Here is a 27,036-nt window from a genome sequence, read left to right on the forward strand (position 1 = left end):
GCCTGGGTGACAACAGCCTGGGTAACAACAGCCTGGGTAACAACAGCCTGGGTAACAACAGCCTGGGTTACACCAGACTGGGTAACAACAGCCTGGGTAACAACAGCCTGGGTAACAACAGCCTGGGTAACAACAGCCTGGGTAACAACAGCCTGGGTAACAACAGCCTGGGTAACAACAGCCTGGGTAACAACTGTGCAGAGTGGAACTTTTAATGACTTCATTTCACAGATTTCTAGTCGTGTTCGTTAAAAATCAAGGAATGTCCAAATCTGCCCAGGAGGTAGTGAGGATGTTGAATGTTGGTATTTGTTCAAGAGGAGGGCTGGTCGTATCCCATGTTGAATGTTGGTATTTGTTCAAGAGGAGGGCTGGTCGTATCCCATGTTGAATGTTGGTATTTGTTCAAGAGGAGGGCTGGTCGTATCCCATGTTGAATGTTGGTATTTGTTCAAGAGGAGTGCTGGTCGTATCCCATGTTGAATGTTGGTATTTGTTCAAGAGGAGTGCTGGTCGTATCCCATGTTGAATGTTGGTATTTGTTCAAGAGGAGTGCTGGTCGTATCCCATGTTGAATGTTGGTATTTGTTCAAGAGGAGTGCTGGTCGTATCCCATGTTGAATGTTGGTATTTGTTCAAGAGGAGTGCTGGTCGTATCCCATGTTGAATGTTGGTATTTGTTCAAGAGGAGTGCTGGTCGTATCCCATGTTGAATGTTGGTATTTGTTCAAGAGGAGGGCTGGTCGTATCCCATGCCAAAGACTAGCCAGATGTGAAACGGCGAGTCGAATCGTTCAAACGGAAAGGACTTTACCTTTGAGTAGTAAATAAGCCTGTGCTAAGAATCCTGTAACTGTTTAGAAGGATAATTATAGGAGTACGGCGAATGAACGGTTAATGAGGTTACAGGGAGTGTTTGGTTTCTCTGGAATTAAACGTTTTCAAAAGTCACCTTTCGTGTGTTTTGTGTGTGTGTGTGTGTTATTCTAATGTTGTTAAGGTGTGTGTGTGGGTGTGTGTGTGGGGGGAGGTGCAGGCGCGTGTGTGTGTGTGTGTGTGTCTGCGTGGGGGGGGGGGGGGTGAGCGCGCAAGCGTGTGTGTGTGTCTTTGTGTGTATGTGTGTGTGTGTGTGTGTGTGTGTGTGTGTGTGTGTGGGTATGTGTGTGTATGTGTGCGTGCGTGCTTGAATGCGTGCGTGAATGCGTGCGTGTGTGTGTGTTTTTTTGGATTTTTTTTTTACTGTAAATGAATTGTGCCTGTTGTTTACTAGACGCGAGACTGCGCGAAAGCTTCAGAGCACCGACTGGAAGATCTCCTTCAAGCGCCTAAAGAAGCCAAGGAATGTGGACGGCCTCTGCATGCTGAACGGGGTGAGTGGATTGGTCCCGCATTACTCCCACTAATAATGATAATAAATCATTGTTTTATATATAGCACTGTTCCCCGCCAGATAACAGTCTCATGGCGCTTTACAAATACATTAAACAACACAAGCATAAATAGATAACATTTTATAAACAACAACCAGATACATAATTATGATACTCTAGAAGGTTTAAAAACAACCAGTCATCAAGCAAACTTATCATTCGGCACATTCACTCACAAGTCACATGCCACTGACTCAATTGTACTCATCATATGCATTTAGAACGCTAACATGCCCTTGTTTCTTAGATCTCACTTAGAGGGCGGTCACACACAATGATTTGCCCTGTCCCACGGGCCGATTATCGCGTAAACTCGAGCTGCGATAGAGCTACGAGTCACTCGCAAGCGATTCTCTCGTAACTTTGCGCGATAGAACCTGCTCTATTTCTGCAAGTCTATCGCAGGTGAGGACAAATCAGAATGCGCCGTTAAGGTCTTCACGCCGTGAATTGAAAAATAAATGGCGGACAGCAGCGAACCGCGTCTCTTCATCGCTTCAAATCTTGTTGGAAGAACAGCTTCTTACTCAGATATAAAGGAGACATTTTAGGTCGGGAACCATTAGATGCAACTGTTTGCGTAGTTCATTTCTCATTAAGGCCTAACGCTTAAAGCTATTGTTTTTAGAAAGGGTGAGAGCGATGTTTTAACATTAGCAGAACCCGCTTGTCAAAAATACTACTCTTGCGCAGCGCATTTGCTGTGTGACCGGTTGCAGCTGGCGAGTCAATCGACAATTGTCTGGAAATGAACAAATCCTACGATTGAATCGCTATCGTGTGACCGTAGTTTTATTCTTTTGTCGTCCATATATTTAGAGCTCTAGCACCCCTTGTTTCACAATAACAACAATAACAGCAATAACAACACTTAATTGTCTATTAAAATAAATACATTAAAACGTAAAATTGCCTTTGACACGTCTAATCTGGCTGTCAACGATTATGAAATACGCACCGAAATAGAATGACAAAAACAAGAACATTAAAAAGAGGCACATAAAACACGTATGGTTACTGTATTTAGAATATCGCACTAAATTAATGTTTACTTAATTATCACAACGACATCGTTTTTCTTGTCTATCAGAATCTGCGAGGGGACGATGGTCACTTTGGGTCCACCGTGTCCATTGAGTCAACGGACTCGCTCAAATCCACGGTGCAGCGGACGGAGGGTCTGTACTACTACAACGGTCAGGTGGTCATCGTCAAACAGGTGGCCAAGACACTGGGGGTCGGGGTGCCCGAGACCGCTAAACTGTGTCGGGAGCTCAACCAGGTCAGCGTATGTGGTGTACGTGCTCGTTTCCTTCCTGTGCTCGGTCTTGCCGTGTGCATGTGTTCTGTTGTGCGTGATGCCATTTAGCGATTGTGGTGTACGTGCTCGCTTCCTTCCTGTGCTCGGTCTTTCCGTGTGCATGAGATATTTTGTGCTTGATGCCAATCGGCGTGTGTGGTGTACGTGCTCGCTTCCTTCCTGTGTTTGGTCTTGGCGTGTTATTGAGATCGTTTGTGCGTGATGCCATTCGGCGTGTGTGGTGTCCGTGCTCGCTTCCTTCCTGTGCTCGGTCTTGCCGTGTGCATGTGTTCTGTTGTGCGTGATGCCATTTAGCGATTGTGGTGTACGTGCTCGCTTCCTTCCTGTGTTTGGTCTTGCCGTGTTATTGAGATCGTTTGTGCTTGATGCCATTCGGCGTGTGTGGTGTACGTGCTCGCTTCCTTCCTGTGTTTGGTCTTGCCGTGTTATTGAGATCGTTTGTGCTTGATGCCATTCGGCGTGTGTGGTGTACGTGCTCGCTTCCTTCCTGTGCTCGGTCTTGCCGTGTTATTGAGATCGTTTGTGCTTGATGCCATTCGGCGTGTGTGGTGTCCGTGCTCGCTTCCTTCCTGTGTTTGGTCTTGCCGTGTTATTGAGATCGTTTGTGCTTGATGCCATTTTGCGATTGTGGTGTTCGTGCTCGCTTCCTTCCTGTGTTTGGTCTTGCCGTGTTATTGAGATCGTTTGTGCTTGATGCCAATCGGCGTGTGTGGTGTACGTGCTCGCTTCCTTCCTGTGTTTGGTCTTGCCGTGTTATTGAGATCGTTTGTGCTTGATGCCATTCGGCGTGTGTGGTGTACGTGCTCGCTTCCTTCCTGTGCTCGGTCTTTCCGTGTGCATGAGATATTTTGTGCTTGATGCCAATCGGCGTGTGTGGTGTACGTGCTCGCTTCCTTCCTGTGTTTGGTCTTGGCGTGTTATTGAGATCGTTTGTGCGTGATGCCATTCGGCGTGTGTGGTGTCCGTGCTCGCTTCCTTCCTGTGCTCGGTCTTGCCATGTGCATGTGTTCTTTTGTTCTTGGTGCATTTCAGTGTGTTGATGTTTTTCAATTTTTGTGACTGAGCGATTCGTGGCAACTACAATGCTGTTTTTAACTGAGTCCGAAGTCTTCTTCTTTTTCTTCTTGTTCTTGTTCTTGTTCTTGTTCTTGTTCTTGTTCTTCTTGTTCTTCTTTTTCTTCTTCTTCTTCTTCTTCTTCTTCTTCTTCTTCTTCTTCTTCTTCTTCTTCTTCTTCTTCTTCTTCTTCTTCTTCTTCTTCTTCTTCTTCTTTGTCTTCTTCTTCTTCTCCTGCGTTCATTGGCTGAAACTCCCATGTACACTCGTGTATTTGTTCATTTCATTATAATCGTGAAGAAAAACAGGGCAGCTCCCTTAAACGCAAGTTAAGGTCAGTGCTGTTCATGAGGCTGTCATGTGACCTGCTCGTGTGTACGCGCTTTCTGTGACATGTATGATCGCTAACCAGCGCCAAAACCACATCATTTAAATTTGTACGTGAAAATTAGAATTGTCAAGAAAAAACTACAATTCTCAGTGACAATTACTACATTTTCTTCACAAGATAATGTTTAATTTTCAGTTTTGGCTCAAGTAATCTGTCATGAATTGAGCACGAACTGAAAAATATTAATTGTATCAAGTATTCATGTTTAATTATCAAGTGATCATGTTTAATAATGATTTTTGGGCTAGTAAGCCGAAGAAAAAAAATGAAAATTAGAAATTAATACTGTTGGTTAACAAATCGCTGTGAATTAAGCAGAACCCGTGATAATTGAAGTCTTCACGTGGTATTGGAAGTGTTGTGTCTCATTATTACATATCTTTTTGTCTTTTGTCTTTTTTGTCGTGTTTATTGCAATTTTGGTTCCTAGATTTCCTTCCCTTTTTTGCGTGTTTCCCCTCCATTTTCTTTCAAACCTTGTTCGTTCCGTGTTGCGTCTGCTTTTTGTTGTCTTTTGTGTTCTTGTTTTTCCTGATGAAGCTTCCATAAGCGAAAATTCGTATCGTCTTGTCCCGTTCTTGTATTGGTGAGTACAGTATTCCTTTGTTTTTTAATTTGGTTTGTTTTAGAATTCATATAACCCTAGGTTTTTTTTAAATAAATATTGACTTGACTTGACTTGACTTGGGAACCCCGTACTGCAGGTTTTGACGCTGGCAAGCCGTCATAGACATACGCTTATTGCAATTTGCATTTCAGATACGTCAGCTGGACCATCGTAACATCAACCCGTTCATTGGGGCGTGCACGGAGAAGGAGCGCCTGTGTCTGGTCAACTCGTACTGCCGCAAGGGGTCGCTCTTTGACGTCCTGCACAAGAGTGACCTTAACTTCGACTGTCGTTTTGTGGCGTCCTTCTCAACAGACATTTCCAAGGTTAGTTATAACCGTTTTGTGGCGACCGGCACGGTTGGCCTAGTGGTAAGGCGTCCGCCCCATGATCGGGAGGTCGTGGGTTCGAACCCCGGCCGGGTCATACCTAGGACTTTAAAATTGGCAATCTAGTGGCTGCTCCGCCTGGCGTCTGGCATTATGGGGTTAGTGCAAGGACTGGTTGGTCCGGTGTCAGAATAATGTGACTGGGTGAGACATGAAGCCTGTGCTGCGACTTCTGTCTTGTGTGTGGCGCACGTTATATGTCAAAGCAGCACCGCCCTGATATGGCCCTTCGTGGTCGGCTGGGCGTTAAGCAAACAAACAAACAAAAACAAAGCGTTTTGTGGCGTCTTTTTCTACAGACATTTCCAAGGTTAGTTCAACCAAAAGACGAACTCAGGAACTAACTTATCGTGTGTTTGTAATTGTGTAATTAGAAATGCGATGTGGTGCCAACAGAAAAATTTCCATGTTTGTGTAAAATGAAAATGGACATTTAAGTGTGAGTTTAGAGGGAGCGGTCAGCGACCATAAACTCTATTTAAACGAGACAGATATGCAGCAAAAAAAAGGGGGGCGAGAGGAGGTGTTGAGGTAATGCAGGAGGAAGTGATAGCAGAGTCCCGTGGAAACGAATGCGGGGAATGGAAGAGGGTTGGAGGGCAGGGGGGAGGTGATGAGTGAAGGACAGCATCTGGAATGAAACAATGGTAACAGATAAGGGAGTCCGAGAGAGAGAGCGAGGACCGAAGTCATTAGTAGCAGCGCAGCGGCCAGCAAGCAAGTTCGGCGATTTTTCAGTTCTGCAAAAATGGAGTTCAATTTTACTTCATGGGCAAACAATCTGCCCCAACCTGTGGTTAGCCCCTGGAGCAATTTTTTGATTAGTGCTTTTGTGAACAAGAAACAATTAACAAGTGACTCTATCCCATCTCCCCCCCCCCCCCCCCTTTTCCCGTCGCGATATAACCTTCGTGGTTGAAAACGACGTTAAACACCAAAGAAAGAAAGAACCTGTGGTTGAGGTTCCTGAAAAAGAGGAGTTTACCACCCTCAGTGCTTTAAAATATGCAGGAGAGAAGGCCCTGGAGCGGTGCCACTTGGTCGGCAGCACGCAACGGCCCTCCCCCGTACTTCTTTTGCAGGCCTGCCACTGCCGCTTTTAATTCCACTATGTGGCCTCTTTTTAACTTGAGGCTTTCCAGGTCCTTTTCTCCTGCATATTTTAAAGCACTGAGGGTTGTGAACTCCTCTTTTTCCAGAACCTCAACCACATGTCATGTGGTGCCAAAAGAACAATGTCCATGTTTGTGTAAAATGAAAATGGACATTTAAAGTGTTCATATCTTATCTTATCTTATCTTATTTCTATCGGGTTTGAATTGGTTGTGAACGAGTGAATAATCTTGCTTTTTGTGAGGCAAGCTTTCTACGCGTGCTCCTTGTCCACGTGTTTGAGACACACCCCTCGCTTGTGACTGGCCCATAATGTCATGGAAAGTGTGCCTCAATTAAAGCAAGAGTTTTCACTCTTTCACAAACCCGTAGTTATTTCCGAACATTGTCTAATACCCCTTTGTATGTGTTTTAGAAATAAAACTGCTGGTATTATACCTCTTGATTCTAAAAATCGCTTACCATAACGTTAACAGCTTACCAAAAAAAGGTAAAACGTACAACATGAATTTTGTGGGGTAGAAACACGTACAGCAAATGTTCACGTTGGAGGTACGGAACATTTGAGCATCACCTTCAAGAAAAGCCCAAACGACGTTAACATTGTATTTTATCAATCAGTAGTCAACCGATGTTTTGTTCATCTGTTACTTTTAGTTCGGTACATCTCAAGAAAAGGCCAAAAGACGTTAACACTGTATTTTAGCCCTCATTATTAATCAACATATGTGTTGTCCATCTGTTGCAGGGACTTCACTACATCCACACGAGCGAGGTGGGATACCACGGACGCCTCAAGTCTCGCAACGTCTTCGTGGACAACACCTTCACCTGTAAGATCGGGGATTTCCACATGGACACCTTTAGGGAGGGGGAGATCATCAGCCCCACCTGGGAGTACTTCAGGACACGTAAGTGGCTGTCTGTTCTGAGTAATATTCATATCTGTATGTGGCTGTCTGTTCTGAGTAATATTCATATCTGTAAGTGGCTGTCTGTTCTGAGTAATATTCATATCTGTAAGTGGCTGTCTGTTCTGAGTAATATTCATATCTGTAAGTGGCTGTCTGTTCTGAGTAATATTCATATATGTAAGTGGCTGTCTGTTCTGAGTGATATTCATATCTGTAAGTGGCTGTCTGTTCTGAGTAATATTCATATCTGTAAGTGGCTGTCTGTTCTGAGTAATATTCATATCTGTAAGTGGCTGTCTGTTCTGAGTAATATTCATATCTGTAAGTGGCTGTCTGTTCTGAGTAATATTCATATCTGTAAGTGGCTGTCTGTTCTGAGTAATATTCATATCTGTAAGTGGCTGTCTGTTCTGAGTAATATTCATATCTGTAAGTGGCTGTCTGTTCTGAGTAATATTCATATCTGTAAGTGGCTGTCTGTTCTGAGTAATATTCATATCTGTAAGTGGCTGTCTGTTCTGAGTAATATTCATATCTGTAAGTGGCTGTCTGTTCTGAGTAATATTCATATCTGTATGTGGGTTGTTGGTTGATTGTTGTTTTTAAAACAATATTTTTTTTATCATATCTGTATGCTGTTTTGTATTCAAAATACCCAAGAACGTGATAACAATTGTTTAAATCAGAAACATATTTACTATTTCTGGATTTTGTCTGTTCAACTGGATATTTTGTTCCAGGTCAGTTGTGGTCAGCACCGGAAGTGTTGACGGGACAGATATACCGCCAGGAGAGAACGACGGATAAGACGTTGCTATGGCAACGGGCTGATATGTGGTCCTTCGGCGTCATACTGCATGAGATTATCAACAGAGAAAAACCCTTTCCTTCCCTCTTTGACTCTGATCCAGAGAGTAAGTAGAATAAGTTCTGTCAGTTTGTTTTCTGTGTGTGTGAGTGTGTGTGTGTGTGTGTGTGTGTGTGTGTGTGTGTGTGTATCTGTGTGTGTGTGTGACGCAGAACAAGTTTACCTAGAGATACATAATGTTGGATGACACAGTGTGCATTTGTTTCTATATTGTCTATGTGTTTCGGGAGTGCTTTTTCACGTTTGTGCGCATAAGAAATGTTGCCTCTGACTCTTTGCCTCACTGATTTATGTAGGTATCTATCTATATTCGTCTCTGGTTCTACTTAACTGTCACCCTTTACTGTCTATCGTCAGTCCTATTAATTATGGGCGAGCCTGTTGTTTTACACTTCTCCGGGAATTCACTATGGCAGTTCACTGAAATTTAAAAAAAAATTAAACAAGTCGCGTAAGGCGAAATTACTACATTTAGTCAAGCTGTGGAACTCACAGAATGAAACTGAACGCACTGCATTTTTTCACAATGACCGTAGTCCGCCGCTAGTGCAAAAGGCAGTGAAAGTGACGAGCCTGTTCAGCGCGGTAGCGGTTGCGCTGTGCTGCATAGCACGCTTTACTGTACCTCTCTTCGTTTTAACTTTCTGAGCGTGTTTTTAATCCAAACATATCATATCTATATGTTTTTGGAATCAGGAACCGACAAGGAATAAGATGAAATTGTTTTTGAAACGATTTCGGAAATTTAATTTTAATCATATTTTTTTCTATTTTTCATTTTCAGAGCTTGTTTTTAATCCGAATATAACATATTTATATGTTTTTGGAATCAGAACATGATGAAGAATAAAATAAAAGTAATTTTGGATCGTTTTATACAAAAATAATTTTAATTACAATTTTCAGATTTTTAATGACCAAAGTCATTAATTAATTTTTAAGCCTCCATGCTGAAATGCAATACCGAAGTCCAGCCTTCGTCGAAGATTGCTTGGCCAAAATTTTAATCAATTTGATTGAAAAATGAAGGTGTGACAGTGCCGCCTCAACTTTTACAAAAAGCCGGATATGACGTCATAAAAGACATTTATCGAAAAAATGAAAAAAACTGCTAGGGATTTCATACTGAGGAACTCTCATGTAAAATTTCATAAAGATCGGTCCAGTAGTTTAGTCTGAATCGCTCTACACACACACACGCACAGACACACACACACACACACACACACACACACACACACACACACACACACACACACACACACACACACACACATACACATACACCACGACCCTCGTCTCGATTCCCCCTCTATGTTAAAACATTTAGTCAAAACTTGACTAAATGTAAAAACGATTTGCCTCGATAAGTTCTTTATAAAAAGATCCTGCAGCTGTGTAATCACCAATTGCTTTTCAGAAACGCGCTCAAGTGATGTTATTATCTGAAACATGCAAACATAGTCTTTACCAAACAGGCAAACCACTTAGCTTTGAAAGTAAATCTATGTAGCTGAACCTACATTTTAAGACCACCAATAATGTGAGAGTATAAGGTCTTAACAAGTCGCATAAGGCGAAATTACTACATTTAGTCAAGCTGTGGAACTCACAGAATGAAACTGAACGTAGTCCGCCGCTAGTGCAAAAGGCAGTGAAAGTGACGAGCCTGTTTGGCGCGGTAGCGGTTGCACTGTGCTTCATAGCACGCTTTACTGTACCTCTCTTCGTTTTAACTTTCTGAGCGTGTTTTTAATCCAAACATATCATATCTATATGTTTTTGGAATCAGGAACCGACAAGAAATAAGATGAAATAGTTTTTAAATCGATTTCGGAAATTTAATTTTGATCATAATTTTTATATTTTTAATTTTCAGAGCTTGGTTTTAATCCAAATATAACATATGTATGTATATGTTTTTGGAATCAGAAAATGACGAAAAATAAGATGAAATTGTTTTTTGATCGTTTAATAAAAAAATAATTTTAATTACAAGTTTCCGATTTTTAATGACCAAACTCACTCATTAGTTTTTAAGCCACCAAGCTAAAATGCAATACCAAACCCCGGCCTTCGTCGAAGATTGCTTGGCCAAATTTTCAATCAATTTAATTGAAAAATGAGGGTGTGACAGTGCCGCCTTAACTTTTACAAAAAGCCGGATATGACGTCATCAAAGGTTTTTACGTTAAAACATTTAGTCAAAACTTGACAAAATGTAAAAAGGAGGGAGTCTTAAAATGGAGGTACACTTACAGAGCTTGTGAACGGAAAATGTTTAAAAAAAAAATCACAGTATTAAAAAGTGGGAAGTATCAAATTGCAGGGTTCCAAAAATGGGAGTTCCACTGTATTAAAACAAAAGTACTTGTGCAATGTAATTCTACGTCCTCCGACCCGCCAACAGGGGCAGAGAAGAAGCTTCAGGACAGCTGCCGACCAGACGAGAACTCGTTGGAACACTTGCTGCAGGAGATCCAGACACGCAAGTCCCACTGTACCAACAACGACCAGTACGTGGTTAAAGTGATAGACCTCATCGGCCTGTGCTGGCAGACCTTCGCCGAGATGAGGCTCACCAGCGGCGAAGTGGCAAAGAGACTGCGGGAATATGCCAAGTGAGAAGATGTCCTGGTTTTTTAACTCATCCCAGACTGTCTGTCCGTCGCTCTGTCTGTCTGTCGCTGCGTCTCTGTTGCTCTGTCTCCCTCTATCTCTATCTCTGTCTCTGCCGCTCACTCTCTCTTGTTGTTGTTGTTGTTGTTGTTGTTGTTGTTGTTGTTGTTGTTGTTGTTGTTGTTGTTGTTGTTGCTGTTGTTGTTTATTTACACAGGCGGATTCGGCTTTTTCTTGGATGGAAATTGTGGACAAAACAATTGTTGGTCGGGTAATCGGAAACATTGGATTTTTGTCTTGGCCTTGAATCTACCCTTCTGCTGCAGGGAACACAATCTCCTGAGCAGCAACCTGTACGAGAACCTGATCCACATGATGACGAAGAACGAGGACGAGCTAAACAGACAGGTCCAGCTGAGGACAGAACTACTGGAGAACGAGAAGAACAAGACGCAGAACCTGCTCTACCAGATGATGCCTGTGTGAGTGTTTGCACTGGCTGGCTGGCTGGCTGGCTGGCTGGCTAGTGTGTAATGCTATGTTCGAGAACAAGATTCAGTACCTCATCTACCAGATTATGCCTATGTGAGTGTCTACACTGCCTGGCTGGCCGGCAAGATGTATGCCTGGCTGGTAGCCTTGCTGTATGCCTGATTGGAGGGCTGGCTGACTGGCTGACTAGCTGGCTGACTGGCTGACTGGCTGGCTGGCTGTATGACTGTATTAGTGTGAATTGCTATGTAGAATGCGAAAAACAAGACGTAGAACCTGCTTTGTCCAGATTATGCCTGTGTGAGTGTATCATTTGCTGTCTGACTGGCTGGCTGACTGGCTGGCTGTCTAACAGGTTGGCTTGGCTGGCTGGCTGGCTATACGTGAGTAATGCTTTGTAGACCAAGAAAAAGACGTCGAACCTCCTCCACCAGATGATGCCTGTGTGAGTGTTATTACTGTCTGGCTGCATGGCTGACTGGCTGGTTGTCTGGCTGACTGGCTGGTTGTCTGGCTGTATGGCTGTATAAGTGAGTAATGCTATGTAGAACGAGAAAAGCAAGACTCAGAACCTCCTCTACTAGATGATGCCTGTTTGAGTCTTAGGAGTGTCTGACTGACTGACTGACTGACTGATTGACTGGCTGGCTGGCTGGCTGGCGTGTTGGCTGGTCGATAAGTGCGTTAGTGTTTATAATTATTATGTGCGTGCGTGGGGGCGGTTAGTGTCCGTGTCTATATGCTTTAACGTGTGTGCTCATGTTTATCTTTTCCCGCGTGATTGAGAATTTGGAATGGGCTCCATTGCTGCACACTTTGCACAGTCGTACCGGTTTTCAAAGCTCGATAAAGTAAAGATAGCGGTTCTCTTTTTAATGTCAAGCATTTCTGTCAATACTTTTCAGCACGGTTGCCAAGCAGCTGATACAAGGGAAATCACCGAAAGCAGAATTCTACGAGTGTGTCACCATATTCTTCAGTGACATCGTGGGCTTCACCCAGCTTTCGGCTACCTGCAGTCCCATGGAAGTAAGACTTGTTTTTTGTCGATTTTCTTTTTTTCTGTTCTTTTTATCCTTCGTTTTTTTGTGTGCTAAATTGCCGATGCTGCTCGATTTTTCATATGGTAGGCGAGTTGCTCGACATGATCCCAAGATCATTAATACGCTCGTCTGTCTGTCTCGCTGACTCCGCTCCCGTGTAGAAAGCTCTCTCTCTCTCTCTCTCTCTCTCTCTCTCTCTCTCTCTCTCTCTCTCTCTCTCTCTCTCTCTCTCTCTCTCTCTCTCTCCTTCTATCCAACTCTCTCTCTCTCTCTCTCTCTCTCTCTCTCTCACTCTTTCGCTCTCTTTCGCTCTCTCTCTCTCTCTCTCTCTCTCTCTTTCTTTCTCTCTCTCTCTCTCTCTTTCTCTCCATAGTTGTGGACTGATTTTGAAGTGTCAGTGTGATTATCTATAAATATAGGTCTGCGATCTTGTTTCACGTTGTCTCAATGTCCTATGTTTTGCACTTTTTCTCTGTTAGTCTGTCTCTCTTTTCATAATTGTAAATCAGGTTTATTCCATTCTTGCAACTGATCTTTCAGGTGATGGACATCGTGAATCATCTCTACCTGTGCTTTGACAACGTCATAGAAAGCTACAATGTTTACAAGGTACGTGGCGTGACTTCCGCACGATAACTATTCCACACAAAACATAAACTACATTAAGGATACAGTGGAACTCCTTTTTAAGACCTCCAGAAATCTGAAAAATGTGACCCTCCACCACAGAATGAGTCGCATGTCACCTTTGCATGATTTTCATACTTTTACATTTTCCTAAAGAGTTTTTTATGCTCTATCCAGTGGCAAAAACCGTTTTAGAAAAGAGCAAAAACTGTTTGAGTTATAAGCCTGTGACTAAGGTGACCCTCACACTGTTACAAGACACTCCCCGGACTTATATTAAGCCTAGCACAGAACCGCTCGAGGTGACATGCGACTCATTTCGTGGTGGAGGGTCACAAATGAGGTCTTTTTCTTCTTCTTCTGCGTTCGTGGGCTGAAACTCCCACGTACACTCGTGTTTTTTTGCACGAGTGGAATTTTACGTGTATGACCGTTTTTTACCCCGCCATTTAGGCAGCCATACGCCGGTCTCGGAGGAAGCATGCTGGGTATTTTCGTGTTTCTATAACCCACCGAACTCTGACATGGATTACAGGATCTTTTTCGTGCGCACTTGGTCTTGTGCTTGCGTGTACACACGGGGGTGTTCAGACACCGAGGAGAGTCTGCACACAAAGTTGACTCTGAGAAATAAATCTCTCGCCGAACGTGGGGACGAACTCACGCTGACAGCGGCCAACTGGATACAAATCCAGCGCGCTACCGACTGAGCTACATCCCTGCCCCAGGAGGTCTTCAAAAGGAGGGAGTCCTAAAATGGGGGTGAATGTACAGTGGTTATAAACAAAAAATCTGAGAAAACAGGGTCTCAAAAGAGGGGGTTACACTGAATAACAAGAAATTCCTCCGAGGTAGGAAAAACACCCCCGTTGGTCAAAGGGAAATAACCATTCTCACTGCCACCAACTGAGAAGGTTATTTCCCTTTGACCATTAATATGTGCCTCTATAAGTCCTTGTAGAATCTTAATCCACCAATAACTCTCTAACCGTGTGCTTGACTGGTCCCAATTTTTGTAAGGACCGTCTCAGGAATGTATAGAACCTGTTCACCAAGTTTGGTGACGATCGGTCCGTTCATTCTTGAGATCTATATGCGAACACAAACAAACAAACAAACAAACAAACACATCAAGCGAATCCTATACACACCCCAATACCGGGGGTGTAATGAATGCTTGCGTGGTCGTGCGAGTACTGGCAGCAGCCGTGGAATTTTACACACACTCCCATGCAGGTAATTCTGATTCTTTCTTTACTTTCTTTCTTTATTTGGTGTTTAACGTCGTTTTCAACCGTTCAAGGTTATATCGCGACGGGGTAATTCTGATAATGCTACTATTTAGAAGTACTTTTTAGCACACCGACTGCTGCATACTGCTTTAGAAGTTGTTCAAGTGTATTTGCACTGACATTAACACACACGTATCGCACAGACGGAAACCCTTGTCCTCAAAGAACTGCTCGACAAGCACAGTCATTAATGAAAGAATATCGTTATAGGTCCATTCTCTTGCGTCTGGAAGTAACATTTCGTCATTTGTTTCCTTTCACAACACGTATAGATTAGGAACGGTTCAACCTGCGAAGTTAAAGTGTTTTGCCTCTTGTTTTATACGGCCATTCTTATACAAATTATATTAAATACTTTTCAGAGCAACAGGTTCGGGGAGGGGGGGGAGGGAAAGCCAATTCAAACACAGCTATAACCACGTTTGTTTTGTTTCTGTCAGGTGGAAACAATAGGGGATGCCTACATGGTGGCGAGCGGTCTACCGGAACGTAACGGAGATGAGCACGCTGAGGCGATCGCTGACATGGCCCTGGACCTGCTCAGTATCATGCACAGCTTCGAGGTGCCCCACAAACCCGACTACCGCCTTAAAGTCCGCAGCGGTATTCACAGCGGTGAGTATTACAGTAAATACGGACTTTAAATCACTTGCGGTTAACGTTAAAGTAATTGCAAACCACATCTTGCATTGCAGCGCGGGTGAGTATAGAGGCTTGCTGTCAAAATAAGCTTACTACACACATGGTTAACTTGCCTAGTTTTACAGCCTGTGGTCATTGTCTCGCGGCTGGACGTCTGACCCCGACGGGTTGCGCAACTTACACAACGGTTGAGTGCCACTACGGTTCTATCTTCCTAACGGAGTCAGGCTTTACGCCCCAAATGTATTTTTGCCTGACCTGAGTGGTGGAGGAATAGAAGGATTTACCTAAAGGTACACACGCTATGTTAAAGTCATGACGACATGGCGCTGGGCCTGTTGAGTATCTTGCATATTGTTTTGAGGTTCCAAACAAACCAGACTACCGCCTCAAAGTCCGCAGCGGTATTAACAACGGTGAGTTTGTTTGTATGTTTTTTTGCACGTTTGCTTGTTTCCTGGAGGCAAACACGTCGAGGCTATTGCTGACATGGCCCTGGGTCTTTTGAGTAGCATGCACAGCTACCGACTACCGCCTCAAAGTGTGCAGCGGTATACACAGCCAATGGGGAGGGACCCTTAGGCCTGACTCCGTTAGGACAAAAGTGCAATGGTGCATGGTGGTGTTTTTACACCGCGTGCCTTCTCAAACTTTGTTTCGCTTTTGACCTCAGAGGCTGTACTTTGGAAGAGAGGGTCAAGAAAAGACCTCTAGGTTTGTTTAGAGAATTTATTAAGTGTTACGCCCTCACGGAAAAGCCATTGTTGGCATCTGGTTTGTTTGATCGGTGTCGTTTGTCATTAATATTGCTCTGTATGGTGTTGTATTGTGCAGGCCCCGTGATGGCGGGAGTGGTGGGGTCCAAGATGCCCCGCTACTGTGTGTTCGGTGACACCGTCAACACCGCCAGTAGGATGGAGTCACATGGAAAAGGTAATGATGATGATGATGATGATGGTGATGGTGATGGTTGTGATGATGATGATGATGATGATGATGATGATGATGATGATGATGATGGTGAGGGTTGTGATGATGATGGTGAGGGTTGTGATGATGATGGTGATGATGATGATGATGGTGATGGTTGTGATGATGATGGTGATGATGATGAAGATGATGATGACGATGACGCTGACGATGATGACGAAGTCGACGACAACGACGATGAAGAGAAAGGGGCACTTATCATTCTGAACTATACACACTATGAAGACAAAATGAAAAAGGGTTTTGGTGATACGCTTTGTTTTAGTATACGTTTTTTAATATACATTTGGCAGCAAGAAAAACACGCTAGCGCTGTGTACTATATTTTGCTGGAGGGAACATTTGCCTGTCAACAATGTGTGGCTGCATGATGTTTCTGGCTTGGGACTAGGTTGTTCCGCTGATGTCGTGCTTATGTCATCCGTTGTTTGTTACTTGCAGCCCTTCAGATCCACATCAGTGAGAAGACCAAGCAGCTGCTGGACAAGGCTGGAACATTCCACATGACACGCAGGGCTGACCAGGTTGACGTTAAGGTCAGTAAGAGGCTGTTGAGAAATGATGTCATATGCTAAATATAACTAATAATTAGAAATTTTTCAAAAAGCGCGAAAAAAGTCACGTGATCAGTCCGTTAGTCGCCATCTTAGTATTATTCCTGAGACTCTTGTAATGATGCCATAATTTGGAGTAATGAAAGTTCTACTGAAATCCTGCATATTGCGTAGTGGACTATATGAAAGGGTGGCCTTACATACATTCTGACAGAAGTGGGATTCGAAACCACGCCAACCAAGATAGTTTTCTAACGAAACGTTCTGAAGCAGCTGTCTTCTGTCGATCCAAAACCAAACCAGAGCCGCCTTTTGGGCACTGACCGTAAGATTCGATGAGTACTTGGGTCTTTAGACCGGCACGGTTGGCCTAGTGGTAAGGCGTCCGCCCCGTAATCGGGAGGTCGTGGGTTCGAACCCCGGCCGGGTCATACCAAAGACTTTAAAATTGGCAATCTAGTGGCTGCTCCGCCTGGCGTCTGGCATTATGGGGTTAGTGCTAGGACTGGTTGGTCCGGTGTCAGAATAATGTGACTGGGTGAGACACGAAGCCTGTGCTGCGACTTCTGTCTTGTGTTTGGCGCACGTTATATGTCAAAGCAGCACCGCCCTGATATGGCCCTTTGTGGTCGGCTGGGCGTTAAGCAAGCAAACAAAACTTGGGTCTATCGTTGTCTGACTGGGCTACATTTAACATTAAACGCCTCTTCTCGGTTGCATACATTTTCGCTCACATAAGCATAGCTAGCAAAGTAAGAGGTTCAGTCTGACTTACACATACTGTAGGGAGTGGCATGTTTTTACTGGGATAGCATTATTTTTCTTTTCAATGAGAACGTTTCGGGTTGGCTCTGTAAGACAGGTGTCAATATTCCAGGTTAAATAATCTGCACAAACTCGCCTACATTCGTATGATATTATACTATTCTGTCAGAATGTTTTTGAATTGCTGTGTCGTTTATCCATTTCAGGGCAAGGGTAGGATGCCGACCTACTGGCTGACAGGCAAAAACGGTTTCAACAAGGCGCTGCCACCCATCCAGCCAGTCATTCGCAGGCAGGACTCGGTGAACTTCATCGGTATGCGTCCCCACATGTCAGTGGAATCCCTGGGCAGCCTCCACCAGTCCTACGAAGACGCTCCCGGCATATTCCAACGATCTTCTCAAGAATCCACAGACAGTCTCCAGCAAGTGTCTAGAGGGAGCAAATCCTCATGTCAACTGGTGGTGGAAGAGGGAGAAGAGACCATCGTGTGTCCTCTAGCATCTCAAGAATCTGCGGCAGATCTTCAAGACAATGTCGGAGAAAGGCCGGTAGTGTTTCAATCCACGTCGTTCGATAGCACAGACGGTGGTTCACAGAATAATACGGCATCAGAGAATCTTCGTCATGTGAGTAGGAGTGCCAGTCAGGACGTGCTTCAGTCGGCTACAGTGGGGCGAATTGGCAGTTTTCAACAAGCAGAACCAGGAGCTATGGGGAATGAAGTTGGTATGGCAAGGAGAGGCAGTTATGTGCCATGTATTGCCCACAGTACCGGTATCCAGCTTCAGGTACTGGCAGAAACCTCAGCAAAGTGTGCTGGGGAATCAAGAAAGGATGAACAGAACCCAGCAGACAAGACAACCGCGACGCAGTGCGAATATTTGCATTCAAAGGGCATTGAGAGCACATCGGGAAAGGGACAAAGAGTGACAGAAAAGGAGGACACTTGGAAACACGAACCGCCCGGAAAGAACCAAAGCACGCCAGAAAAGGAGCAAAGCTCACCAAAAGATGAAAGAGTTACGTCTCCAAATAAACCACGCTGTTCGCCTCAACGTGATAAGCAAAAGGCGTTTCACAATCATCAATGGACGTCTTTGAACAAGTACAGCGAACCTGGAAATCAAGAAAATACTCCACAAAGCAAGAAGAAAGCTTCAATTTGCTGAGAAAATACCCCACAAAGCCAGAAGAAAGCTTCAATTTGCTGAGAAAATACCCCACAAAGCCAGAAGAAAGCTTCAATTTGCTGAGAAAATACCCCACAAAGCCAGAAGAAAGCTTCAATTTGCTGAGAAAATACCCCACAAAGCCAGAAGAAAGCTTCAATTTGCTGAAAAAATATTCCACAAAGCAAAAAAAAAAGCTTCAATATGCTGATATAATACACCACAAAGTCAGAATAAAGCGTCAATTTGCTGAGAAAATACCCCACAAAGCAAGAAAAAAGCGTCAATTTGCTGAGAAAATACTCCACAAAGCAAGAAAAAAACGTCAATTTGCTGATATAATACACCACAAAGTCAGAATAAAGCGTCAATTTGCTGAGAAAATACCCCACAAAGCAAGAAAAAAGCGTCAATTTGCTGAGAAAATACTCCACAAAGCAAGAACAAAACGTCAATTTGCTGAGAAAATACCCCACAAAGCAACAAAAAAAAGCTTAAATCTACTGAAAAAATGCTACACAAAGCAAACAAAAAGCTTCAATTTGCTGAGAACATACTCCACAAAGCAAGAAAAAAGCTTCAATAACTAGAAAATACTCCACAAAGGAAGAAAAAAGCGTCAATTTGCCGAGAAAATACTCCACAAAGCAAACAAAAAGCTTCAATTTGCCGAGAAAATACTCCACAAAGCATCAAAAAAGCTTCAATTTGCTGCGAAAATACTCCACAAAGGAAGAAAAAAGCGTCAATTTGCCGAGAAAATACTCCACAAAGCAAAACAAAAAACTTCAATTTGCTGAGAAAATATTCCACAAAGCAAAAACCAAGATTCAATATGCTAGAAAATTGCTTCTGTTTGCTAAACCCATTTATTGGCAGCATGACTGCTACTCTCAGCAACAGCAGTGCCCGATAGATGACGATGAGTTTGGTTAATCTTATTATAGGGTGAACTGGTTTCTAGGCAGGATTTTCTCCCAGCAACACTAGTGTCCGATAGACATCTTAGACCTTGGTGGATCGTAAATGGATCTGGACTATAAAGTTTAAATCGTGTTCATATCTAAATCATTCTGGTGGCTAAAAGTGTACAGACAGAATGGATTCACTGAGCGCACCAGGATAGCAACAAGTGTTTTGAATTCCGATGATGCGAACTGTGATTTTTAGTTTCCGATGTATTACTTATAACAATCGTGGAAGAGCTGCGGCGGCATACAGAAAACCCGGTAAAACCGGTTTCAAGACAAAATACCGGTTCGCGTTCATCGTACCGGTTCAGGACGACATTCTTCGTGAATTTCTGTAGGGATCAACGGAAACACTCGAACACGATTATTGTATTGAGTGTAACATCTGAACGTGTGGGTTTATTTCACTGCTGGGGACAGTTTGCCACATCAGAGAGCATCGCTGAAAACATAACATGTGAACCGTCTCACTGTTCTGAAGAAAAAGAATGAAGCAAACAATCTGGTCCTATGGATGGCTTCAATGCGTTGATCGAAAAACTACCTAGCCAGACTCTCATTCTAAAATGTTGGTATACCGGGACAAAATACCGATAAGACCCAAGAAATCCGAATAAAACCGGTATGGGAATTGGTACCAGTACACACCTCTACAATCATGGTTGATGAATGTTGCTGACCGGTCAAGTGACAGTGATTATGGGTCTTCACGGCCATTGGAACGTGACCTGAACATACGGTGGTCGGAAGTAACTCTGTCGGATTTGCATTGGTTGTGAAAGAGTGAACGCCCTTGCTTTTTATTTGGACATATGCATTGGAGGGGCCAATCGCTAGCGAGGGGTGTGTCGGACACACATTGGAGGGGCCAATCACTAGCGAGGGGTGTGTCGGACACACACTGGAGGGGCCAATCACTAGCGAGGGGTGTGTCGGACACACCAAGACAGGAGCACGTGTGAAGTTATTTGTCAGAGTAAAAGCAAGGGAAGTCACTCTTTCACACCCCATACAAACCCGACAGAGTTATGTTTGGAATTTCGTCTATTGGGAGGTGTCAGGTGGGGCGCAAATGTGCTCGAGCGTTTTCTTGTACAGCAAAATTAGATTTGCATGTGGTATTAAAAACTCGATGACATAAATATTGATGTGGGGAATCCTGTCATACTGGTTCGTAAGGAAAGTTGATGGTCGTGAATTACTGTTATTTTGGTTTGTGGTCTTGTCCCGGCATATTTCTACACATTTTGATGATCACTATTGACATGTTTCACTCTGATATTTAAGTTCGTAGTTTTACGAGCCATTTTGAGTCACACTTTTAATCTCGTTTTCTGTGAGATATGTGTCACCACTAGCTAGTTGTCGCATACGACTTGCCAACGCAAGTTTAAACACGTGTTCTTTTCTATTTTCAAATGTGCATTCTTGCCTGAGTTACATATTGAAGATGTATATTCTCCTTGCGAACGATGAACTGATGATAGATTATTAATGTGTACAGTTACGCAGGACTCGTCGTTAGTACTCGACAATTAACATTATTATACCTAAATGTGATAGTCACCAACCAAAATGGCATCTTCAACCATTATTACTTCGACAATATTAGTATTGGTTTTCTTTGACCGAATAGTTCCTTGATCACAGTTGCATTTAAGTTACTGAAGTATTGTAGACTTGAAAAGGGGCTTGTGTTTAAGGAACATGGCACCACATTGTCTTTTTGAATGATTTAAAATCCGAGACATTGCTGCATGAAGATGATAATCAAATGTCAGTATATTGTGTATTTGTTGTTTGTTGTTAGCGTTTCTATGTTATTTGTTTAATGGTAGTCGTGTTTTATCTGCCAATGCTTACATATTTAATAAGTGTAATAACTCAGAAGAAATGATGACTTTGAATTCAATACCCGGTTCGTGTGATGATGTTGTCATCATGATAGTCAAGAGAATTACTTTCAATGTGTGTGTGTTTGTGTGTGTGTGTGCGTGCGTGCGTACATGCGTGTGCGTGTGTGTGTGTGTGTGTATGTGTGTGTTTGTGCGTGCGTGCGTGTGTGTGTGTGTGTGTGTGTGTGTGTGTGTGTGTGTGTGTGTGTGTGCACGTCCAGGCTAAATATACATGTGTGAAGCGTGTATCTTTGATGTCGTATTTGTTGAAATTATGTTAATATTCACACTAACTCAGGTCTGAATTAAATTCCATGTATATGTCTCAAGTAAATGTAAACTGTTATTGTGTCAAGTCACGTGTCACAATGCACCTAGTCAGTTGTGTAAACATCTACTGTTGTCATGGTGAATTCTGTATATGAGATTGAAATGGTTGGTAACGTTATGTTATGATGTAGCTACACATGAAGCATACGTTACAATCATTGTTTTAACGTTTAGTATTTCAAGCTTGTAAACGTTGTGTTTGATCATGAGCCGTCTTTGCAGACAGTGTATTTTCCCAGACACTGTCATAGTTTTCGTTGCCGTCTTACTCTGTCGCCCCTGAGAGCAGTGAAACTAGCACGCATGTGCTAGATTACAGAGTTGAGTAGCCAAACTCGCACATGTATCAGCTGCTAGTGATTGCCAGCGCTGAAAAATCAGTCGACAAACTGAATCGGGTAAACTACGAAGAAGATTTTGCCTACGATAGCTGTTCCTTCATATACTGTACATTGATTACACTAATTCGCATAGATTTCCCGCGTATCACGACAAGCGTGTTTAAGTTACAGCTCACCGAATGTCCGTAAGACTTCTTGAGTTTAAATTCGCCCCAACACGACTTCAAAATGGCGCCGTGAACATTGTATATTTAAACCAGGCCCCGTAGTATGCATACCGTCCCAGGTCTCTTCACCGCCAAGCCTACTTTCCATCCCGTGTGTTCTTATTTGTAGGGTTTCTGCGCATTTGTAGGTTATACTAACAATGTGATTATTTTTGACATCTTATTTTCAGTCAATGAGTATCCTCCGAGAAAAGCGTGTTGAGTGTAATTTGTTTAATTTGAATTAAAACTGAAAACATGTCTACACCTTAGTCCCTTTCATCTGTTTATTTCTGTTGTCGATGGTGCAGTCCTTTTAGTGTTCGTTCACACCCATAACCCCGCCAGGTTTGAATTTCTGCCAACCTCGTTGGTATTTAGGTCTTGTTTTCTTTCTTTGTGCAGGTGTGCCAAATGAACCTACCCCTCTGGGTATACTTGTCAGTGCAGAAGTGATTATAGTCACTCCGGATTCAGTCATTATGGCTGAAAATAGGTCATTAATGCCATTCGCTCGTTGTTCATGTTGGTTGGCTTTAGGTGTATCATGGGAGTCTCCTTCTATGGGAATAGTTCACATGTTGTGTTTCGCTAGGGATTGAATCACTGTTGTGAAAATAAAGTCATTCATGTCATTCATGTCATTCACTCGTTTCTGGTGTTGTTTGTGATCGCTGCCTGGTTATGAGCAACGGGGGAAGTCAGTTATGTAAAGCATTCCACACCTCTGGGACAGTTTCTGTAGAAGTGGGGTGTAATTTTTTGCCAGAGGCTTGCTTCAATTGAAGAACGCGGGAGGTTTGTGTTGTAAACATGGATTGGAACCTACTGTTTATAAGTGTACAGATTGGAACACAGCTTAAGTATGTTTTAGGTATGTTATAACACTATTCTGACTAGTTTATGTAAGCGAGAGAGAGAAAGCGACTATGTGTGTGTGTGTGTGTGTGTGTGTGTGTGTGTGTGTGCGCGCGCGCGCGCGTGCGTGTTTGCGTGCGTGCATGGTTGTGTGTGTGAGAGAGAGAGGGAGCTTACATGACCCATTACCAATATTGTTCTTATTGGACAAATATTCTCCATCAAGTACGTCACACGGTTTAAGTTTGTTTGAACTCAACAGGGAAATGGGGCTGTGGTTTATGTACTGTTCTCAGTAGCCCCAGCCTTGTTAAAAATGCGCTTAAAGGCCCTCTACGCCTCGTGAAAACTGCTCGCCCCATCGCGTCAGATCAAGTCAGTCTTTTACACGGGATAAGATCATCCCTTCACTTAGTCACCTGCCAAACGTCAACAGCCAGGGCGCTCTCTGTTCACAGTGCTATTTAAAAAATGGTATTTTCCCAGCGTAAACGGCACTAGTGCCTTTTTCGAAAGGTTTGTTTGTTCGTTCATGGGCTGAAACTCCCACGGCTTTTACGTGTATGACCGTTTTTACCCTGCCATTTAGGCAGCCATACGCCGCTTTCGGAGGAAGAATGCTGGGGATTTTCGGGTTTCTATAACCCACCGAACTCTGACATGGATTACAGGATCTTTTTCGTGCGCACTTGGTCTTGTGCTTGCGTGTACACACGGGGGTGTTCGGACACCGAGGAGAGTCTGCACACAAAGTTGACTCTGAGAAATAAATCTCTCGCCGAACGTGGGGACGAACTCACGCTGACTGCGGCCAACTGGATACAAATCCAGCGCGCTACCGACTGAGCTACATCCCCGCCCTGCACAGTGGTAATTAAAAAAAGTGTATTTTCCCAATGTAAACGGCACTAGTGCCTTTTTCGAAAGGTGATTTTATAAAATTTTAAAAATCCAACTCAACACAGCAACGGTCAGGGTGTTTATCTTTGGTATGTGACCGAGTTGAGGGGTGATCTTTGGTATGTGACCGAGTGGAGGGGTGATCTTTGGTATGTGACCGAGTGGAGGGGTGATCTTTGGTATGTGACCGAGTGGAGGGGTGATCTTTGGTATGTGACCGAGTGGAGGGGTGATCTTTGGTATGTGACCGAGTGGAGGGGTGATCTTTGGTATGTGACCGAGTGGAGGGGTGATCTTTGGTATGTGACCGAGTGGAGGGGTGATCTTTGGTATGTGACCGAGTGGAGGGGTGATCTTTGGTATGTGACCGAGTGGAGGGGTGATCTTTGGTATGTGACCGAGTGGAGGGGTGATCTTTGGTATGTGACCGAGTGGAGGGGTGATCTTTGGTATGTGACCGAGTTGACGGGTGATCTTTGGTATGTGACCGAGTGGAGGGGTGATCTTTGGTATGTGACCGAGTTGACGGGTGATCTTTGGTATGTGACCGAGTGGAGGGGTGATCTTTGGTATGTGACCGAGTTGACGGGTGATCTTTGGTATGTGACCGAGTTGAGGGGTGATCTTTGGTATGTGACCGAGTTGACGGGTGATCTTTGGTATGTGACCGAGTGGAGGGGTGATCTTTGGTATGTGACCGAGTTGACGGGTGATCTTTGGTATGTGACCGAGTGGAGGGGTGATCTTTGGTATGTGACCGAGTTGACGGGTGATCTTTGGTATGTGACCGAGTTGACGGGTGATCTTTGGTATGTGACCGAGTTGACGGGTGATCTTTGGTATGTGACCGAGTGGAGGGGTGATCTTTGGTATGTGACCGAGTGGAGGGGTGATCTTTGGTATGTGACCGAGTGGAGGGGTGATCTTTGGTATGTGACCGAGTGGAGGGGTGATCTTTGGTATGTGACCGAGTGGAGTGTTGATCTTTGGTATGTGACAGAGTTGAGGGGTGATCTTATCCCATGTAAAAGACTGACCAGATTTGAGACAATAATGTTTTATCATTTATTCATCATCAATCATTGTCTCGCTTGTATCTTCTGAGCGAGCTTCTGGAATATTTGTGAGATACGTTTATTTTCTGTATTGTAAGTGTTCGTCTGTCTGTCTGTCCACTTAAACTTCCGCTGGGTCGATGATCAATGACCGTTACGTTTTGTTTTGTCATATTTAAACGTTCTAATAACGTATCTTTCTTGTTTATTGATGGTGATGCGAGCTGTTTTCACGAGTCGTAGTGGGGCTTTAAACAAAACACAATACAAATAGTGGCGAGCAGACCAAATCACCTATTGCGGATGCTGGAAAGGGATATAGTGCTTTCTGTTTGCCGCGTGACATTTGGCCGATGCGGGAGGCGTGCACAGACTCCGTAAAATCGCGTGCTTGTTGTTTCTCATGAATAATTTTAACTCTGTCTTTAACTCTCTGTCTGTCTGTCTGTCCGTTATTCAATCTGTCTGTGTGTCCTACTATCTCTCTTTATCTGTGTGTGTGTGTGTGTGTGTGTGTGTGTGTGTGTGTGTGTCTCTCTCTCTCTCTCTCTCTCTCTCTCTCTCTCTCTCTCTCTCTCTCTGTCACCCACACCCACACAAACAACCCACACTCACGCATACCCACACGCACACTAACACACACACACACAAGCACACATACAAACACCCTTATACACACACACTCACTCACCCCCCCCCCCCATACCAACATGCACACAAACGCCCCTCCACAACCTACTACTCCCCTTTCTTACTTCTATAGAAAAAAATACTTCATTTCCTTAATTGCCTAAACTTCGTATAGTCGAGAAACGGCCCCGCGCGCATTGAAGCCGAATGCATTCAGTCAGTCGTATGAGTACAGCGTGTCAGTTAGCCAGGCTTGAGTAAAAGCAACGGCATTCGTCAATGACACGACATTCCCTCTTTCATTACAGGCTTGGACCAAATAAGAATAGGTTCACAACACCATAGAAAATACCTTTGGCTTTTGATCTGTACTAGAGACCGATGTAGAAAAACATTTCCTCTGAGAAAAAAAATTGATGTGTTTTCATCGAGCTCTGTGTCTTCAACCAAAAAACTGACCTACCGGCCCCTCAATTTGTTGGCCAAGTCACCGGAAACAAACATAGCATTATGTTTTGCCTGATGCCTTTAGCTCTGTCGCTACTGACGGTCTGACGAATCTCATGCCAACTTCATAAAGTGCACTATTGTGCAGGGTAGGCCTACGTATTACCGAATAAATTATTCCGTGCTGCAAATAGCCTTGTCAACATCTTACACAACAGCAACAATCATACGGGGGCCTTCTCGGTTATGCTGCTGCTGAACATGATTGAAACTAAGGCGAACTCCGTGCACGCACACACGCACACGCTCGCACGCACTCTAACACGCACACACATGCACACACATATACGCACGCACGCACACACACACACACAAACACACACACACATACGTACGCACGCATGCACGCACATGCACACACACACACAAACAAACACGCACGCACGAACGCACGCACGGTAACCCACGCGCGCACGTACGCATTGACGCACAAACTCACAATCACACACACACACACACACGCACACACACACACGCACACAGAAAGATACAGAGAGACTTTTTGCCCCCCCCCCCTCCCCATTGCTATTTGGACACACATGTCCTGTGTAGCGAAGCCCATTATAATGCTGCGTCGCCCAAAACAAATAACAGTTTTGGGTGTGACAAAAAAAAGAATGGGGCCGGAGTGCTATGTAAATTATGAGCAATTCTTCCAAATCCATTTAAAAAATATGACACTACCAGACTGTTTCCGCATATTGAGCCAGAAGTTTTTGTTATGGCAAATCGATGGTGCAGTTCCGGAGCAAATTATCAAAATGTCTTTGCGAATTTGCGTTCAAACGTGTTTTTCCCATAATATAACAATGCACAGCTCGAAAATATGGCCAAGAACAAATCTATGGTACTTCGAAGAAAGAAGAATAACAACATTCTTGTCCGTTACGACTTGCAATTTACCGTGTGCGCTGTAAAAGCTCCCTATCTTCAAAGCAGACAAAAAGCTGACATCTCCATTTTCTTCCAAGGAAGAAATCGTTGGTCATAAAGTCTGGCAGGACCCAAACAGACTTCTGCACGCTTTCTTTTCTTGTCATATTGTTCCTTTGCAAAA

General features: G+C 43.7%; 1 protein-coding gene across 1 annotated transcript in view; it reads left to right on the forward strand.

The window, feature by feature from the left end:
• LOC138947409 (atrial natriuretic peptide receptor 1-like) overlaps positions 1-22,666 on the forward strand; it is a 74,272-nt gene extending 51,606 nt beyond the window's left edge. The window contains exons 11-23 of the mRNA XM_070318868.1: positions 1,271-1,370; positions 2,521-2,712; positions 4,956-5,132; positions 7,057-7,219; positions 7,963-8,136; positions 10,501-10,711; positions 11,036-11,191; positions 12,107-12,230; positions 12,785-12,853; positions 14,604-14,778; positions 15,640-15,738; positions 16,237-16,331; positions 17,321-22,666. Coding sequence (XP_070174969.1) covers positions 1,271-1,370; positions 2,521-2,712; positions 4,956-5,132; positions 7,057-7,219; positions 7,963-8,136; positions 10,501-10,711; positions 11,036-11,191; positions 12,107-12,230; positions 12,785-12,853; positions 14,604-14,778; positions 15,640-15,738; positions 16,237-16,331; positions 17,321-18,286 — 2,701 coding nt within the window. The 3' untranslated portion in view covers positions 18,287-22,666. The remainder of the gene's footprint in view (positions 1-1,270; positions 1,371-2,520; positions 2,713-4,955; positions 5,133-7,056; positions 7,220-7,962; positions 8,137-10,500; positions 10,712-11,035; positions 11,192-12,106; positions 12,231-12,784; positions 12,854-14,603; positions 14,779-15,639; positions 15,739-16,236; positions 16,332-17,320) is intronic.
• The last annotated feature ends 4,370 nt before the right edge of the window (positions 22,667-27,036 follow it).

This window comes from Littorina saxatilis, linkage group LG14, assembly GCF_037325665.1.
Source record: "Littorina saxatilis isolate snail1 linkage group LG14, US_GU_Lsax_2.0, whole genome shotgun sequence".
NCBI lineage: Eukaryota > Metazoa > Mollusca > Gastropoda > Littorinimorpha > Littorinidae > Littorina > Littorina saxatilis.